General features: G+C 32.8%; 1 protein-coding gene across 2 annotated transcripts in view; it reads right to left on the bottom strand.

Annotated features, from left to right (window-relative positions):
* The window catches only part of LOC145288011 (B-cell lymphoma 3 protein-like), a 66,688-nt gene extending 49,735 nt beyond the window's left edge, over nt 1–16,953 (bottom strand). Inside the window, exon 1 of one of the 2 annotated variants that reach the window (XM_080136012.1) lies at nt 15,734–16,953. In XM_080136012.1, the coding sequence (XP_079992138.1) occupies nt 15,734–16,375 (642 nt within the window). In that variant the 5' untranslated portion in view covers nt 16,376–16,953. Of the gene's footprint in view, nt 1–971; nt 2,142–15,733 lie in introns of those variants that run through there. The other variant, XM_080136013.1, reaches the window with a different exon arrangement.
* Between the last annotated feature and the right edge of the window lie 806 nt (nt 16,954–17,759).

Here is a 17,759-nt window from a genome sequence, read left to right as displayed (position 1 = left end):
TTTTTGTCTTTTAGATAAAATATAGATATCTAAATAACACATGTATCCTTTATTCTGCTGGGCGTTAAGTACGAGACGTACGGCGTTATTGACTTTCTAGCCGTTTTAGGGTCTATAAAGGGAAAATTACTTGTCGATATCATATTGTTAAATATGATCCGAGGTAAGCAAAAATTAGGAAAAAAAAAAAAAAGAAAAACTTCCAGGCAACACCAGATAATTACAGCGAGTGAATAACAGACACCTGAAGCGTCCCAAAAGCTAGACAAAGCGAATGGAGCAATGAACAATGAAAAACAGAATTATGAAAATTGCAGGCTAAATAAAATAAATTAGTTTGAACAAAAATCTCAGTCACTACACAGATAGGTAGATAAATAGAGAGAGAGAGAGAGAGAGAGAGAGAGAGAGAGAGAGAGAGAGAGAGAGAGAGAGAGAGAGAGAGAGACGAGTTGGCCGAATTATTGTCGCCCCGCCGCCCCATCCCCCTCTCTCTCTCTCTCTCTCTCTCTCTCTCTCTCTCTCTCTCTCTTTCGCTCCACGCCACACGTCCAACTATCAAATAAAAGCGACCATTTTTATAACCAAAGATTTTGTCATTTATTTGATAAACACAGCAGTACGTAACGCATGCGATTTGGGTGTCGTCAAGTATACACGAAAGGAGAACATAGGTGTATCAAATAAATATACTCTCGAATGTAACAATGTCACGAGTGTATTCGAAAATTTAAAGGAATATAAATAAATAAAGTAATAAATTAAATTAAGCCCTACCCAAGTTCGACCATTATCGGTGATCGTGGTGTTGTCTCATTGTCTACGTGTCACATTAACCCTTATTCTAGAGTGGCATCTGGGCCTTCATAAGCGGTGACCTTTATTTTGCTATTGGATGATATCATAAAAATAGCGTTTCTTAGAAACAGATTTAAATAAAATAAAATAAAAAAGAGTGAATTTCCACTCACCTGCAAAGCGGTTCTTTTATATCTGTAATCTGCCACCTCTAAGTCTGACCCCGCGTTAATAAGTGTTTGAATACATTTTATATGATTTGAACGGTTCTCAGAATGGCCAGCCCCTCTTTTGCAAGCCTCCATCAAAGGTGTATGACCAATACGTGCTGTTCGTAGATGGACATCAGCTCCATAAGAAAGCAAAAGTCTCACCATTTCATCGCTCCCTTCCTCCGCGGCATAATGAAGAGCAGTCATGAATTTCATATCGGCTTCATCAATATGTCCAGGATCCTTTTCCAAAAGTATTTTCATAAAGACCAGATCGTGGCCAATGACGCTGTACATGAGTGGTGTCATTCCCCACTTGTCTCGAAGTCGAGGAGATGCTCCGTATTCCAACATAATTTGTCCGCATTCAGGTCGATCCTTTTCACAGGCAATGTGAAGCAATGATTTAGTCAGGAGATACCCTCCATATTCCACGGCGTAAGCTTCGGGATCATGTCCACTCTCCAAGAGTTCCCGTAGGTTAATCAGATCATTATTTTCAATGGCAGTATACAGAAGAAAAGTACCTTCATCAGACGACATCTTGTTTATTTTTGAATTCTAAGATTTTCAACACAGTTCATCTTTAACCATTTGAGCTTTGCGTAGTTAGTCCATTATAAACGATTGATTTTAAGCACTTTTCCGGGCTCTCATGAAATAGCTTTAATATTTTTATACTAATACATCTTTTAAAGAAGATTGTAAAATAACAACAACAACAACAACAACAACAACACTGCAATCCTTGTTGATGGTTGTATTTTGACAACAAATCCTACAGACGCATTTCACTTAAACTTTCGATAGCAGTATAATCTACATACCAGTGGTTGTCTAACTGGCGACCTTCAATGCGTACATTTGGCTTTCCAGTTGTTAGTTGATGCGAAGAACAGCACAGCAAGCACATCATGAGTTTATAAGATAATGGACATTACTTATTATCATTATATAAGTAATTAATGCTAAGTACAACGAAGGTGATGTTATTGTTATTAACCAAATAGAAACATTTCAAATAATAAAAATAGTCGCGAGATTGCTACGATATGTGGCACAGAAAGAATATGGCTGATAAGTGCTGTTTGTCTGAAGGAACTTGGTTCCAAAATAATAAATAAATAAAAAGAAGAAGAAGAAGAAGAAGAAAGAAGAAAACGTTGTAACTCGTAAGTAACTCGATCGCCTACGATTCATTATACATCAGACTCATACTTTCGTTTCGTTTCGCTCGAAAAAAGAAAAGTTCGGAATCAATATCGATGTAACCTTTTTCTTATCTTCCAAAAGATGTTTGAATATTCTAAATGCACTTTACAAGTTTCTTTTTTTTTTTTATATAAAGTTAACTTATATTTTATTTTCAGTTGAAAAAAAAAAAAAAAAAAACAACAAAAAACTTCGCGACTATGTCGGATGTTTTCGTAAGTAACGACAAAGATGTTCGTAGTAAAGTTTATGTTTACGTTTCGTTTCTTTCTAAAGTATTAAAGTAGGTATGTTCGTTAGTGAACAAAAAACTTTTCTTACAGCATCCTTCACTTTTATAAAGATCAATGTGCGTGCGATATATATATGTGTGTGTGTGTGTGTGTAATATATATATATATATATATATATATATATATATATATATATATATAATGTGTGTGTGTATATAAGAATTGTGTAGCTACATACAAGATCGAAATATTTATTTTTCATGAAAAATAGCTCCTCCTATATGTTTAAATTTCAGTACATTTTTTTTTTTACAGATCCATTTCATTATGTAGAAACAATCGTTTATTATTATGGCAATAACGGCTCTTTTCATGCATATACTCCTCAGAAAAATTTTAAACTCCTTGCTAAGAAAGAAAAAATGCATGATCATATAATATCGCAAGAAGATAAAAGAAAGGAAATTCATAGAAGACTCAACATCGTGTGTTTGTTCCAGCAGACATCTTGGTTCATATTGTAAACCTGAAACGTGTGTGTGTGTGTGTATGTGTGTGTGTGCTTGTGTGCGTACGTGCGTAAAGAAAAAAGAGCATCTATAAACACTCCCCCATCGATACCATGTCCTTGTTTGAACTGATAAATAAATTTATACCGTGTGGTACGATAAAATTGTCCCACAGCACCAAAGCCAGCCTGATCGCAGTCATCTGCCGAGTATTTGCTGAGCTTCCACCAGCGCTTGTGGAAAAGACATACTCCCAGTTCCGGACACGTATTGAAGCAGTGATTGAGGCTGAAAGTGGCTATATTGAATAGATGTCAGCTCTATTACATAATCAAGTTATCTGAATTGATTATTCCTATAAAAGTTTTAAAATAAAGCTGTAGTGTTGTTTTCTTTAGGGTGTCAATTTGATCGTTCTACCCTGTATACACCAGTATACATTTTGCTTTGTCGATAATTTTCTTAATATACTTAAGCTCCACCTTACATGTAGAGCTTCTTTTATCTTGACAAGTCTCCATTTAAAGAATCCTTCATTATTCTATGCAAAAGAGAAAGTGGAGCAAAAAGGTCCTTGTTCACAAGATTTCGAAGGTCCTTGTTCACAAGATTTTTTGAAAATTTGAATAAATTTTCAATGTCAAGATTTTTATTTTATATATATATATATATATATATATATATATATATATATATATATATATAAAATAAAAATCTTGACATTGAAAATTTATTCAAATTTTCAAAAAAACTTTATAAACCTGTACGGAAGGTATATAAAATTTTAATTATTTGACAAGGAGTACAAATAAAACAAGAAAAACCTCATTCCATGGAGTTTCGAAAAATTAAATTCTTCTCATCTGAAGGAAAAGGTTTGCAAAATATGCAATAAATTTTGCAGGTTAATGCATCACAGGAAACAAACAATATGAAATTTGTCATATTTGCATAAAAAAATCATTCAACAGTTTTTAGATAGTTTATAGGGATTCAAAGGGATTGGGAAAGCAAGAAATATGAAAAAGGGAGAAAAAGGATATGATAAAAATCCAGTGGGAAAGATGGTAAAACTAAGTGCAGGAAAAATGCGAAATGGACCTGTTGGAAATCCAATGGTAATAATTGCCTTTTATATATATATATATATATATATATATATATATATATATATATATATATAGTAATTTATAAAATATATATGGCGATTAAGCTACACTGAATATTCTGCGTTTCATCCAACTATAGGATTCGTCAGGCCTATAGTTGGATGAAACGCAGAATATTCAGTGTAGCTTAATCGCCATATATATTCTATAAATTACTAACTAGCTCTACCTACGTATTGAGCACTTTTGAAGTAAATATTTAAAGTTTACGCATAAATCTATACTTTCATATAGTAAATTTATGTGAATAAATGAAATAGTTATATATATATATATATATATATAGTTATCTACGGCTCATCAGCATAGCTAACTATACTTAGACGACTTGATCCCGCAACCACAAAGCTTGTGGTTGAGTGCATTAGCACTATGCTAATCCTCAGATGTTTATAGCTTTAAATTTATGATGAGTTTTCTTGTTATTTTCCTAGCAATAATTATATTCGGTATTAGTGACTCACCCTGGGAGTTTAGAAAGAATCGTCTCCCTTCCAACTGATTAGTTGCTCTACATTTTAGGGACATGTACTAATATACGTATATATTTATCTATGTATATAAATGTGAACACAGGCATACATATATTCTTTGTTTATGCATTTACTTAATTATTATAAACATAATTTATTCTGTACTGAGAATTTACAAAATAAAAGTACCTAATGTCCAATGTTTTCTGTTGGTGAGACGACCATGAATATAAAATTCCATATCTACGAACATAAACAGGGTTCAAGCACAACAATGCTACTAACACACAAGTTATGCACAGTAAATGTCTTATTTAAGGATTTCTTGTGTTTAATTGCTTTTTTTCTTTATCATACATTCCATGACATTTCAGTTTATGATATATCCTGGCACAACAATAACAAAAAGTCTATATTCCAAATTTCAATATTCTGACACTCGTTAATCCTAATCCTCGAGTGACCTTCAGGCCTTGATAAGCGGTGACTCCCTTGTAAAAAACAAAACACCCAAATCTCCAGTTTTCTGAACAAGTAGTGTCATATATTATATTTTTTTTTTTTGGAATCCTTTGGGGTAAGTAATTTGTGTCTTTATTAATTTATTTGCAAACTGTTATCCTCATCTTCATAGTTTTTGTTGTTTCACCACGTTTTGGCCAAATCATCCTCTGTCACAGTGGATAGAGGCATTGAGTATTTATGATTTCAGGTGAGCATTGTCTGAAGATAGCAGTTTCAATCCTATTCAAAAGCAGGCCAAAACGTGGTGAGACAACAACTATGGAAGGCAATAATTACTGGGGAAACAGTTACAAGACTTAACATTAATCACCTGAAGAAGGCCAGAGGATGAGTTGGCCGAAATATGGCAAATCAATAACAACTATGGAGATGAGGATAACAGTTTTCGTAAGGTAACAATAAGAAACATTGAGGAATCCAAGTCTTCTGAATAGGAAAAACGTGCATAAAGAAACAATGCAAAACACCATGCAAGATTTAAAATGACTAGACACCAATCGTTTTAACATTATTTTCCTTGATGTATTCCTATATTTAAGTAGCGGTACACACAAACCTTACTATAAACCTGCCCAAAAATTTGAATACAGTAGAACCACGGAATACGGTGGCTCTAGGATACGTTTTTTTTCAGGTTACAATGTGGAATACAATGTTTTTCAGGACCCTGGTTATGGTATTTGCACCAGCTTGTTGTTATTTATAATGTTATTTGATTATATACATGTGTATTATATACTGTACTGTGTTTTATTACTAATCTTTAATGCCATATCCCAGGGTTCTACTGTACATTGACATAGGATTGTGCCCCTATTGTTAGTTTTCAAAAATCTAATTATTAATATTAGTCACAGAATTTTTAGCTGCCATCCAACTAACTATATTGAAACAGACAATGCCTTACATCAATAGACTACTTCGTGATAGCATATTTAAAGAATAGATCAAATATATACATAACCCACACTCCGCAAATAATAAATTAACAGGAAAATAAATATCATCTGGTTTACCCCACCATACTCATTAAATCCATGTAAATAAATTATACTTAGAACTGATAAACATTTCTAATATCAAAATAAATTCCATAAAATATTCAATAAGGATGTCCAAACTAATTCATCCTATAACCTGTTCATGAAATCCCAAATTACTGCTAATCCTTCTTCCCCAACAATCCCCACATATTATTGCAATATTGTGTAGAGTTGCCAGTTATAACGGAAAAGTTGTTTATGGGGCCAAAGTTACGCCAACATCTCAAAGCACAATTTGACTAGCAAAATGTACATCAGGATAACACAAGACAATTTTAAACAACGCTTTTATATCCCTTACTCTCTATCTGTGTCTAAGACTAAATGAAAATTCCATCAGCAGAGAACTACTTGTTTTGGAACACAATATCGCAGGACTACTTTCTCGCTTATTATAACATAACCGTTTTTAATTCCAATGTAAATAATTTATATATATTATTATCATGAGTAGTAATATTTGTACTGACTAAGGCCATTGTCAGAGATTATTCGCTGATAATAATCAACGGTATTCCTTGGAATCTTGGTGACAGTAAGGTTTCCCAGATTTTCAGCAGACTCCACCTCTTTTGATAAGCTTTGCAAATGACTTTGCATTATCACAACAGTTACTTGTCATTGATTTCCTGTTGGCACCAGCCATTAGGATTTGGTGACTATAAGCCTCCTTAAGGCCCTAGTCCTCTTTGCACTCTTTCCATCTTCCTAAACATAAGATAAGATGTCTTGCAGTTTCAGTTCTTTTAGGTTGCTTCTTTTTATTGGAATCTTTTGAGATGAGTAATTTGTGTATTTATTTATTTATTTGTGGGCTGTTATCCTCATCTTCATAGAGGATAACAGTCTGCAAATAAATAAATGCTTTTTTTCTGTTGCAGTTTCCTTGTGGCTAGTTAGTATTCATAGTTTATGTTGTGGCTGATTAGTGTAATTCATTATTATTATTATTATTATTATTATTATTCACTTGGACTTTTCACACAGACCATCATCAAAGATTTATCTTTGATAACAACCTATGGTGTTCTCTGGAGTCTGAGTGACAATAAGTCTCCCAGATTTCCAGTGCTCTCCACCTCTTTCAAGAACCTTTGCAAATAAATTTGCATTATCACAACAGCCATTTCCCATTGGTTTCTCATTGACAGCAATCTTTTCATCCTCCTTGATCCTTCACTACTATTTGGTGTGATGTCAGCCAATGCCGACACTACTTATTTTTTGGTGGGAGGGGGTCAACTTACAATTTTGCAGTTTCAGTTTTCTTAGTTGCATTTTTACTTTACTTCCATTGTATTTTCTATATGACCAGTTAGTGTTTGTTACTCATGCAGATTAAATTTTACATTCGAGGGTTTTGCTTCAAATTTCAGCTGCTTTCAGTATTACTGTCAGTTGCATAGTCTGAATCTTCCTCTTGATTCCGATTTCTCCTAGTTTTTTACTAAATTCTTTGGGACTGTTCTTAATGCTCCTACAATTATTGATATTATATTGATTTTTATCAGGTTCCATATTCCTTTCAGTTCTCTGGCAATTCTGCATATTTGTTTCGTTTTTCTGTCACCTTGATTTTCACCCTCAATTTGAAAATTTCTTTCTTTTATTATTATTATTATTATTATTATTATTATTATTATTTGTACTCACTAGGATTGCTAACTGATAATATTCGATAGTGGTCCCTGGAGCCTGAGTGACAAGTTTCCTCGGATTTCCAGTACTCTCCACTTTTTTTATGACATTTTTTAACGACTTTGAATTATTCCAACAGTCACTAACCATTGATTTCTTGATGGTAACGATCATTAGTTGTCACTTAAATTTGGGTGACAATAAATCTTCTCAAGATCCCAGTATTCTTTGCACTCATTCAGTGAAAGTCTGATTAATACTTTCCCTCCTCAGTCCTTTCATCCTCCTTCATCTTTCTTTTAATTAAGAGATCCCTGAAGAGGTGTTGAATAGATCCCTCTTCACTAGAGGAACTTGCTTCCTGCTGAGATCTCTGGCGCTCCCTCTGCTCACAGGGAGTAGATTGTATTGAGGTTTAGCGAATACAGGACCATACAGCATGCTTACCAGGCCATCCCTACTCCACCCGGCACCTTCTTCATATGTCTGACGTGATCGTACCTGTGGGTTCAGACTCACAAGAAGATTGTCATCATCAGATAATGATAGACAACCAAGAAGATATTATTATTATTTATTTGATTATTATATTATTATTTATTTATTTAATTATTATATTATTATTATTTATTTAATTATTATATTATCATTTATTTATTTAATTATTATATTATTATTTATTTAATTAATTATTATATTATTATTTATTTATTTAATTAATTATATTATTATTTATTTATTTAATTAATTATATTATTATTTATTTATTTAATTATTATATTACTATTTATTTATTTAATTATTATATTATTATTTATTTAATTATTATATTATTATTTATTTATTTAATTATTATATTATTATTTATTTATTTAATTAATTATATTATTATTTATTTATTTATTTAATTATATTATTATTTATTTATTTATTTAATTATTATATTATTATTTATTTATTTAATTATTATATTATTATTATTTATTCAATTATTATATTATTATTTATTTAATTAATTATTATATTTTTATTTATTTATTTATTTAATTAATAATATTATTATTTATTTATTTATTTAATTAATTATATTATTATTTATTTATTTAATTAATAATATTATTATTTATTTATTTAATTATTATATTATTATTTATTTAATTATTATATTATTGTTTATTTAATTATTATATTATTATTTATTTAATTATTATATTATTATTTATTTATTTGATTATTATATTATTATTTATTTATTTATTTAATTATTATATTATTATTTATTTATTTAATTATTATATTATTATTTATTTATTTAATTATTATATTATCATTTATTTAATTATTATATTATTATTTATTTAATTATTATATTATTATTTATTTAATTATTATGTTATTATTTATGTATTTAATTATTATATTATTATTTATTTATTTAATTATTATATTATTATTTATTTATTTAATTATTATATTATTATTTATTTATTTAATTATTATATTATTATTTATTTATTTATTTTATAAAAGTCGCTCAAGACAAAGCATGAAGCTACTTGATGTAAGGAGCTAAAAAGAACAAAAGATGATTATTGCAAAGACAAGAGATTCCTGTTGACCTTAGTCTTAGAAAGACCAAGAGGATCAATTAAATTTGAAACATCCCAGAATCATCAAGTACCAAAAGGACACATGTCGGATTGATATCAGTTTCTTTATTTTAGTTAAATTATAAACAAAACACGCAGCAGCAGCAGTGCAACAACAGCAACCACTGTCATTACGATCTGTAATCTATGCTTACTCTCTGAGTTATCAATGCAAGCATTTAACTTCCTTTCTGGCTTGACCAATCAAAGGCCACCTCTCAGGCAAGCTGAGTATACAACCGGTTGATAAAAGGGAGTGCCAACTAGCTTCTTTCTCTTTCTAGCCAGGAGACCCCAGACTCATTCTACAGCGTTTCTTTCGACCCCTTGAACTTCTCCTTGGGACAGAATTCCCCATCCCGGACCCTGGAGGTCGATAAGAAGCTCCAACGATTCCCACATGACTACGACCAATATACATGAACTAAATAATGTAACACACACACACACACACACACACACACACACACACACACACGCGGATATGGACTGATTTCCACACCTGTGTATTTAAATATATTCCTAGATATAAACTCTTTCCTTTTCCTTACAAACAAGGCATTCATTCTATCCTTCATATATGAACTCTTCTCTACTAACAAGACATTTGAACTTTCTAATCTTTTATTTTCGTCCATACTCATGGACATATTCATTTATTAACACGTCTACTAAAACCTTTCTTTTCATTTTTCATTTTATTTACACATGAACAAAGACGACTCAATAAAGTTGATTTTAAGAATAAAAATGGACGTTTGTCACCAAAACATTTTGTTTTGTAAACTTTAGAAATTATAATTTTCTAATTTAAAGAAAAGTTACAACTTTCTTTTCAACAAAACGTATAACAAACTAAACAAATTTAAACAAAATCATTGAAATAAGTGGTTTACTTGAGAGATTAAAAAAAAAAAAGGGTGAGATTATATTAAATATTTATGAGTATGTTTATCTATAGTTAACAGAACAAAAAAGGGTGCGGAAAACAAATATACAACAAATAAAGGTTACCAAATGCAAGATAATTCACTCTTTTACCTACCTGGAAAAGTTTTTTGTGTTTTAACTTATTTTAAAGCGTTTTTTAGTTTAATACACAACTAGTGTAAACTCTGTTAAGTTAGAACAAAACAAAACATACATGACATTAGATGATCACGTGGACTCTTGATAACTGCTCAAAAATCGAAAATTAAACAGAATCACAGCTAATAACTGTCATGAATTCTGTGAAAATGTAATGTTCAACCGAATTGTATATTTTTATTATCAGTATGTTTGTGCAATTTTTTTAGCAATTATTGGAATATGCAGAGATGAATTAAAAAATTCTAAAAATAAAGAAACGGATGCATTTATATATGAGGGGACGTTCCAAAAGTAATGCCTCATATTAATATTTTTGTTCTTCCCAAATGGATCAGAGGGGATTGCAACTTGCATAGTTATGAAGATTGAACTTATGCATCCATAACCTGAAAGTTTCATCTCTCTGTTGCAGATATTGATGGTGTAGGATTCTAAGAAAACAACGCCTGCCATGGACGTGCGCCAGAAGCAGAGATTGAATTCCTAGCAAAAGTGCATTAAGAATGATGGTAACTATATAGACACTCAAGAAATGTGTCTATACTTGTTCTCTTCTGGAGTATCGCCTCTAAGATATGTTAAGAGCAGCTCTTAGCATTCTGGTGTGTCAATTTTGTTCTTCCATCATTTGCTGAAAGCCCAAGTGTTACTCTCCTCAAGATGAGAACAGTAGTCCAAATAATTCCGAAAATGCAAATCTAAAAATTTCAGAAACATAACATGAGTCTGTTTATTTTGTCTATCTAAATAATGTGGTATACGTTGTGGTGGAACTAATCTGTGTTACCTACTAATAGACTATTCCAATCTCAATAAATACCGGAACACTAAATCATAAAGTGTCAGTCAGTATCTGGCAGACCAACCTAGGTTGTTCATCGGCTACGACGAACAACCCACCTATTGTATGCTTTGCAATACATGTTGTTACTTTATTTTGGCATTCTGTTTTTCTTTGTAACCCTTAACAGGGCTATACCAGTATATAATAAAAATATCATCATCATCTAGTTATGGTAATGTCATGGATCATCCTGGCTCTCTTACACATCTCGCTTTATCCTCTATCACACCAGGTAGATCTTGATAGATGAATTTTGAGTTCTCTGCTAATTGCTTGACATAGTTCTCTGCAATCTCCCCACTGAACTACATTCTTGTTTTGACATCCACAAAAGAACAGCACTGACGGTTTCACTGCAGTGACCAGTCAATATGGTTCTTCTCTCTCTGACCCAGGCTGGAATCTTAAGATGGTACCTGTTTACATATGTACATACATTTATTTATCACATAAGAGGGACATGATGAAACATGATACAATGTAAAGAGGGTGAAAATTACAAATGTAATTATTAATGTTGGAAGTTCCTACATACAATTGAAATAAATATGAATTGCCCGGGCAAACACATGATAGAGAATGCATTGGGTTATGTAAAATAAAAATGACTTACTTTGTATCGTTTAATCCTTTCTATTTTTTTTTTACTAATGTGCCATCGCTTATCAAGGCCCAAAAGCCACTTAAGCATAAAGGTTATTGAGTTCATCAGTTAAACAGTGAAGCATCAAGGGTCATTGTAACTGGTCATAAATGTATTGTTTAATAAGACGGTTCAATAAGAATTTGTTTACATTGGATTTGAAAATAGCTGTGTTGTAGTCAGTCAGGAAGCAGCCTCATGGTAATGTGTTCCACATGCAAGCAGTTTTAGAAAAAAAAAACTTTGCTCATGGAAGTCTCATTTCCTTTTTAGTACACAAAGAGAGAAAGGAATTTATTGACAGTGGTTGTACCTTGATGAGTTCTTGTGAATGTTTTACAGGGGAACCATAGATTGAAACTTAGTCGAGCACTTACCATGAACATAAATATAAATCAAAAAAGACTAGCAATTTATTTTTTTTTACTCACATTCACCAAAGCATATCGCCACTTGGACGTAAGGGGCAATTAATTTGGAGCATGCCTAGGAAAGATTAATTTCTGCATATCAGTACAGATAGGGAAGCAGGTAGCAGGAATGGAATTCCAAAGTGTAGCTGTTTAAGGGAAGGAACTATTAGAGTAGAAAACTTTCTAGCATTTAACAGTGAAGGAGTGTGATTTTGTCGCTAAGTGGGTTTGTTGGCAATATGTATGCCGAGGGGGCGCAAGTACAATGAGTTCATTGAAACTTAATCGAGCACTTACCATGAAAATAATGATACAACAGAGAAAGACTAGCAATGTTTTTTCTGTGAGAAAGAGGCTGTAAGGAAGAGAAGAGGACACTGCCCATTAGATTTCAAAATCCGTTTTGTATTTTGTCAAGGCAGGATGAAGCAATAGTATTCTATCTTAGGATGCCTTTGATTCTTATACAGGTAGAGGATTGCATCAGGAGTGAGGTACTTTTTGGAGTGAGAGAATGATCAAACCATTTTTCAAATGAACTTAATAATGGATTTAATGTAAGTTTTTCACCTCTAGTCCGAAGTTAAGGTCAGTCCTAAAAAGCTACAATTCTGGATACAGATATTGCAATTACTAGAAAAAAATATTACTTTCACTGCATTGTTTTAATTGTGCCGGTTCAAGATTTTTGTTTGATCCAGTCAACAAAGAAAATCTCCTTCCAAAACAAAAATCACAAGTCCAGTTTATAAACAAACTAGTAAGTGGCCCAGCATTGCCTGGTTGTAAAATATGCGTTTTTTTTTTTTTTTTACAGAGGAGTCAGCACTTATCAAGTCTCGAAGGCCACTCGAGGATAAGCTTAAATTTGATACTTTAATTCATGCAAATTTCATTTTTATTATTATAGAACCAATCTTCTATTGATTATTATATTGAACTCAGTATATAGTAGTGGCCCCCTGATGTAACCCAATTGTAAAATATGCTTTACTATATTTTAATTCATGCACATTTCGTATTTATTATTATAGAGTCAATTCTCTACTGATTATTATATTGTACCCAATCGATAGTAGTGGTTTCAAAAGTTGAAAAAATATGACTTAGATGCCATTAACTAGAATCGAAACCAAAACATATAGCTCTCCAGCCTTATTTGTTACCGTCTGTATTATGTTGTAAAGCATATAAAAGTTAAAAAAATAATGTTGTAAATGATATAAATGTATATTTGCACATGCATAGAAGTAACACATTTAGTCGACTTATGCTTACAAAGTTCCAACTTTTTTCAATTTTGACCCCTTAGCAATTATTTTTACTAGCTAAAAACCAAATCGAATTTATTCCACAGGTATAAATCCTTATATATCAAGTTTCAAGTTTGTAGGCCAAAAATTTACAGAAGAGTTTGGTAGAAACCATTCTTCAGGCAGACAGACAAAGACATTTTTCGATATATATAGTTAAGAATGTTTTTGTTTTTTTGGAGTGGGTGATTATAAGTGGTACTCGTCTTCCTGAGGTTGAGTGACAAACTTGCACATCTTTACCTGATCACACTGAAATATATAAGTCACATTACACAGTCCTTTGGTTGAGAGCACCAAAAAACCCAATCTACCTGGAGAGACACACCGGCTGATCTGCCTCAAACATTCAGCTTAAACGCCCCCTCTTACTCCTCTTCTTCTGGAGGCCGGCCATGATCACTCCACATTTCCTGGAATTTCCCCAACTCCAATTAACCCTGACCTCTTGTTAGTGGTTATTCAGCCATCCAGCGATTGACCAACCGATACATCCAATGGAAACAACAGGCAGAAGGCCTTCATTCATGAGGGGTTCACAAAAGCCGATCCCAGTATGAGGCACTTACTCCCACAAACAAAGAAAACATCTCTGGGATGACCGGACTCTGGCCAGAAGCGCTTTCAGTTTTCTGTGCCTGCTTCGCATCCTTTGACCAAATATCTATCACCTGCAAAGCCTACCATTTCTATGCTAATTAAAACATGCTCTACAGCACATGTTTACAATACGAGCAATGACTAAAAGGGAAATGGTTAAACATTTATCCATGAACAATAGTTGCGAGCCATAGATAAGACATCCGGCTGTAAATACATCAGAGTCGTTTGTCAAAATGTAGAACTAATCATACACCTTGAAGCTAACATCAGAAAGAGACAAAGCCTGAATTTCAAATCTCACACAATGCATGTATGAGACATTTTTTTATACTTCAAAATTGAAGAGTACATTGTCACTATTTTCTAGTATCATTTAGGGGATATAGCATGAATATTATTCAAGGGACAGAACTCTGAACCAACACCTTGATTGAAGATAGTTTGAATTATTGTTTTGTGTGAGAATATTTGTCTTATTTTTGACACTGATTCTTAATCCAAAAGTAAAAAAAAAAAAAAATAACGCCACATTTAAAAAAGTGAATACAAATGTTTATTAGGCATAAATATTTTATTTAATATCTCCCCTTACTTATGTCTGGTGCTGTCAGCTCAGGCCGTCTGAAGATACCAGTTTCCTGATCTAAAATGCACTAAACATTTATGTTATCGTTTTTACTTTCACTTTGCAAAACTCAATCATGTTCTGCAAACTCAAAAACAAAACCAAAACCAAACACTATCAATAAATGTTTGAAGATGTTAACATCCTGAAGCATAATCTTTTTTCAAAATTACTGGATTTTGTATCAGATAATCTGAAAAGGGTTGACATTCCATAAAACAAAACAACCAAACCAAACACCACAAATAAATATTAGAAGATGTAAAGAATATGAAGCATAAAATTTTTTACCGAAATGACCAGATTTTACATTAAATAGCCCATAAAGGGCTGATATGCATAAAACAAAACAACAAATCCAAACAATAATACAATAAATATTTGAAGATGTAAACATCTTGAAGCATAAAACCCTTTTTCCAAAATTATCGGATTCGGCATTAAATAAAAGGGTCGATGTATCGTAAAACAAAACAAGTGAACAAAATCACCTCACTTACGAGTGTCATTCATTCAAAAAATTTATTTTGCATAAAGTTGAGATTTTCTAAGACAGATCATAAAATAAATTCCAAACAGTTAATCTCTTGACGAGACGCGAAAGTAGAAGAGTAACATTTGAAAAGTTGGCAAACAATAATACAATAAATATTTCAAGATGTAAACATCTTGAAGCATAAAACCCTAATCGACAAAAGTAAATAAATAAAAGTACAGTAAGAAAAAAGAAGACACTGACCTGAAGGGACGATCGTTTTCCACGGGGTTCATATATTTCAAAGTTACTTCCGTTGGCAATTAGCAACTTAATGACATCACAACGCGTACGCGAATTTTCTATGTCCCGTGACAGAATTGCTGTCATCAGTGGTGTATAGCCCGACTGGTTAGCCTGGTCTACGAATGCTCCGTATTTGAATAGTAATTTCATAAACTCCAGCATGCCGTTGTCTGCCGCGATATGCAAGCACGTCTTGCCGTATTTATCCGCTTCGTTGACTAAACTAGGTTGGTTCATCAGCAACATTTCGGCCACATCCCTGCGGTCAGCATGCACGCTAAACATGAGAGGGGTCTGGCCCCAATTATCCCTTGCTGACAAATGAGCCCCACGGTTTATTAGAGTCTTTACACACTCCATCTGACCCTTTTCGCAACAGATATGCACTAATGATTTTGTGCTTATGTTTGATTCATCTACGAATACACAGTCCATGTCACCGCCTCTGTCCAAAAGCTCATTGAACATTGTCACATTCCCAATGTCTATTGCCTTGTACATTTTCCACATTAATTCTTTTGTTCTTTGATTGTTCTCGTCTTCCTCCTCCTCTTCTTCTTCCTCCTCTTCTTCTTCATGGCCAGCAGATAGTTCGGACATGGTCTTTGGTTTAGTTCATTCGGTTATTTTTATAAAAGCAGGAAAAATAATGGTGTATCATCACTGTGCATTTATTCTGTATTTTCAAGTTATTAAGTCTGGTATAGTCTGCAATTATTATTGCTACTTTTTTTTTTTTTTTTTTTTTTTGAGCCGGGTGCCGTTTTTCACGGCTTACACTTATTCCCAAACAGACTAGCAGATATGCTGGTGCCGTTTCTCCAGCTTCACGCAACAGCTGCGAGCGAATGAAGAATTTGGGTTGACAAGAAGATGTTTCAAAAGATTTGGTTTGTTGTTTCGAATAACAGCAGTAGAATGAGAATGGATGGAATAGATAGGGGAGGATAAAGAAATAGACTGAACCTGACAAACCGATTATTATGAAAGAGAGAGAGGTGTCCCATTATAGGTACTTTTTGGAGAGAGAGAGAGAGAGAGAGAGAGAGCGAGAGAGAGAGAGAGAGAGAGAGAGGCAATGGACTAATAATATTCTTCAATGTGGTTGTTTTATTAGCTTGCTACTGCCAACAAAATTCTTGCCTGTGCTGGGCGCAGATTTCATTTACCCCCCCCCCGGCCCACTTTCAACCTCACCCCACATTTTCGCAACCTGTAGAATATTCTGATACTCCCACAGAATACTTAGATTTTCAGTCATCGTGACTTCCTCTTATGAGTATTATCATTATATTTATTTACTTGTCTCCCCACGAGGGCAAAGTTAGGCACAAAGTCAGTTTTTAATGTGGGGAAAAATCTAGCTCCGAAAATGGGCATTATGGATGGAAATAAAAAAAAAAAATTAAACTGGCCTCAATCAAAAGGATTTCTTCTTCACAGAGGTAGGACATAATAAATTAAGTATAGTATGAGAGCAGCTACTATACTTCCTAGCCAAAAGGTAAAATTAAAACAAACAAAATATCTTATTGTTTTACAATTCGTACTCTCTATTTTTTTATAATTTTAAATTCTTTTCTTTTTTGTTTTTTACAAAGGAATCACCATATCTAGGCCCAGAGTCCACTCAAGGATAAGGGTTAATAAGTGTACAGTGGTCAAAAGGACAATATCAAAGTAATTGTTAAAAGTGTAAATTTGATAAATTGGATCAATTAAGGGGAATGGCTAATAAAGAACTTGTTTACATTGGACTTGAAGACGGCCATATTGTAGTCAGCTAGAAACCAGGTAAACGGAAGAGAGTTCCACGGGTGTGCAGTTCTTAGAAAGAAGCTTTGTTCATGGAATCTACATTTAGGTTTAGGCACAGATAAAGTGGGCGGAGGGGGGATTATTGATAGTGTTTACAGACAAGCGAGTGTTTCTCATGAATGTTCGGCGAGGGGGGGGCATAGATTGGAGCTCAGACGAGCACTTG

This window comes from Euprymna scolopes, chromosome 11 (assembly GCF_053919585.1).
Source record: "Euprymna scolopes isolate OS-2025 chromosome 11, ASM5391958v1, whole genome shotgun sequence".
NCBI classification, from domain to species: Eukaryota; Metazoa; Mollusca; class Cephalopoda; order Sepiida; family Sepiolidae; genus Euprymna; species Euprymna scolopes.
This window is presented reverse-complemented; position numbering and strand designations above follow the sequence as displayed.